This window comes from Malus sylvestris, chromosome 14, assembly GCF_916048215.2.
Source record: "Malus sylvestris chromosome 14, drMalSylv7.2, whole genome shotgun sequence".
NCBI lineage: Eukaryota > Viridiplantae > Streptophyta > Magnoliopsida > Rosales > Rosaceae > Malus > Malus sylvestris.
Window position 1 is genome coordinate 5795308 of NC_062273.1, and position 2907 is coordinate 5798214.

At 37.6% G+C, this 2907-nt stretch overlaps 1 protein-coding gene across 1 annotated transcript; it reads left to right on the plus strand.

Moving 5' to 3' along the window:
* The first annotated feature begins 280 nt into the window (after positions 1 to 280).
* On the plus strand, positions 281 to 2644 carry LOC126600202 (homeobox-leucine zipper protein HOX11-like). The gene is made up of 4 exons (XM_050266765.1): positions 281 to 725; positions 1225 to 1547; positions 1678 to 1757; positions 2062 to 2644. The coding sequence occupies exons 1-4, from the start codon at positions 437 to 439 to the stop codon at positions 2408 to 2410; spliced, it is 1041 nt and encodes a 346-aa protein (XP_050122722.1). The 5' UTR covers positions 281 to 436; the 3' UTR covers positions 2411 to 2644.
* The last annotated feature ends 263 nt before the right edge of the window (positions 2645 to 2907 follow it).

The window sequence follows — 2907 nt, forward strand, 5'->3', positions numbered from 1 at the left end:
TTATTATAATTATTAAAAAATTAATATAAAATATTAACGTGATTCAACCATAATCACACAAATAAAAGAAGATGAAAGATCACGGTAACAGAAGAGCAGACAATCTGCCTCCCTTTATTTTGGCCCGAGCCGTCCGACCCCTCTCTTTTCTCTAGTCTCGTGCATGAACCGTTGTATAATTAAATACATTCACGTGCGTTTGTCAACCTGGATTTGTCGGTCAATTACTCTTTTTCTCAAGCCAAAAAACAAATAAAAAGGGAAAAAAGAGAGTTTTAGAGAGAGAGAGATCTCTACTGTGTTTGTGTTTACACAATAAAAACAGAAGATTCTGGATAGGAAGACTACTAGTATTTTAGACTTTGTTCGCTTTGGCTTTCTTTTTAAACTCCTCTCATCGCTTCCATTCCCACCAAAAGTTATTCAACAGCCAAAAATGGAGTTAGCTCTGAGCTTGGGGGATGCTTCAAAGCCTTTTCTGTTCCTTGACAAAGCTCCAAAGATTGGTAGCAACAAGGATCTAGGGTTTTGCATGGGCTTGGGGAGTGCTGCAAGATCGGATGAGAGTAGCAGAGAGAGCACCCATGAAGTTTATGATCAAGAGGAAGGAAGAAGAAGTAGGGTTTCATCAGATCCACCTCTTCAGCTTAATCTCTTACCTTCTGCTCCAGTTCCTCGTAGCCGTGCTTCTTCTCAGCTTAGCTTCCCATGGCTTACTGATAATCGTAAGACCAACTTCACCATGAGATCTTAGCTTTTGTTATTTTGTTATATGTTTTGGGAATGATTACATTCTTTTTCGTCCACGCATCTGTTTATTTTTGTCCATTGATTCTTGTTTGATTTACTCGATCTAGGCCATAAATAAACCGTGCATGAAAAGAAATATGATTTTCACAAATGATTTTCCAATGTTATTTTGTGTTTGGTTGCCGGGAAACTCAACAAACTGAAAAGGAAAATCTCTAAACTAAGTACTTTCTAATAAAACCGACTTGGTAGAATTTCCTTCTTTGTTTATTGGGTTGGTTTCCTAATTAAGCACCCAAACTTAAGAAAGTGAAAAGAAAATTTGTATTTTCCAATTAAAAACCACTTCGCAAAATTTTGATTTTTCTTTTAATCCGGTTAATTTTCTTAGAATCCGAGCACGACCCAAAATTTTACAAATTGGGATTAAATGGGTTGTGATTATTTTGTCATATTGGGTTGATTTTGTTACAGTGGCTGTGTCTGAACCGGCCGGTTCATCAGATGGAACGGGAATAGGGTTCGATGTGAACCGGATGCCTGGAGTGGTGGCCTCGGCTGAAGAGGCAGAAGATACGGCGGCGCCGCTATCATCTCCGAACAGCACGGTTTCATCGTTTCAGATGGATTTTGGAATGAGAAGTGGAGGAAGATCGAGTAAAAGAGATATGGAGGTCGATGCAGACAGAGCGAGCGATGACGAGGAGAACGGGTCGACTCGGAAGAAACTCAGGCTCTCTAAAGATCAATCGGCTTTTCTTGAGGAGAGCTTCAAAGAGCACAGCACTCTCAATCCTGTAAGTCAAGGGAACAAAAAAAAAAAAAAAGAATACTTAAAAGTTTTTTGTTTTGAACTTCAGAGAGTAAACAATTCTCCTGTTTTGCTTTTGACTAATTGTTTGTTGGTCCATTTTTTAATATTTGCAGAAGCAAAAACTTGCTCTTGCTAAACAGTTGAATCTTCGTCCTCGCCAAGTGGAAGTGTGGTTTCAGAATCGAAGAGCAAGGTGTACTACTGTTTTATTTCTGTCTCTCTTTTATGTAATTTTTTCTCATTTCAAACAATCACTTGTGATCACACCTTAAAATTAGCGTAAACCGAAATTTATATATTATCTCATAAATCACTATTTGGCACATCTCTCGGTCTGCAAATCCTTCTCCCTTTTTTTTACAGACTGAAAATTTTGGTTTTACTTTGAAAAAAAAAAAAGTAACGAACTATTGACATTTTATTCCTATGTTTTAAATTAGTTGGCCTTCTTTAAATTACTAATTTTTGTTTGGAAAAATGATGAAACAATTATACAGGACCAAGCTGAAGCAGACCGAAGTAGATTGCGAGTACTTAAAGAGATGCTGTGAAACACTGACAGAAGAGAATAGGAGGTTACAAAAAGAACTGCAAGAATTAAGAGCTTTGAAGACCTCTCAGCCTTTCTACATGCAGCTGCCTGCCACCACACTCACCATGTGCCCCTCATGTGAGCGCGTGGTCACAACTGCCTCAGCCAACACCTCCACCACCACCACCACCCCCACCACCACCACCACCACCAACAACAACCACATAAAGTCTGCTCAGAACAAGCAGCCAAGGTTAAATCCATTTGCTGCTCAGGTCCACATGCAGCAGCAGCATCAAGGAGCAGCTGCATGACATGTCAACATAGAATCTGATATCCTGCTCTCTCCATTCCATTTGTATATATTTTGGCTTGGAGTTGGGTTTTATCGTCTTTTGCTCTTAATTATTTTATTTATTTTTAGGTTTGGTTTTCCCAATCTTTGTCTCTGTGGTTTCTCCTTATAAGTTTTAGAAACCATAGACGGAAAGGGTGATATGATATATTTTTATTATTGATGAGGAAATTAGACACGATTTTGCTAGAAATGCCCTTTAAAATGGTTTTGTTGGGTTTTATGTGTTTTGAGAGGGATATCAAACATAGTTACTTATATTTTAATGATCCTTTTCCCACGTATGCTACATTTATGACTAATGTTTGCCCATCGATCTTTTGCTATTTTGGGTAATATTAGGGAGATTAACTTTGTAGATAAAATTTGTAAACAAAATAATGTGGAAGTTGATTACTTAAATGTTGATAAATGTTCTCAAATTTTATTTACAAATTTATTCTTTCAAGCATTATC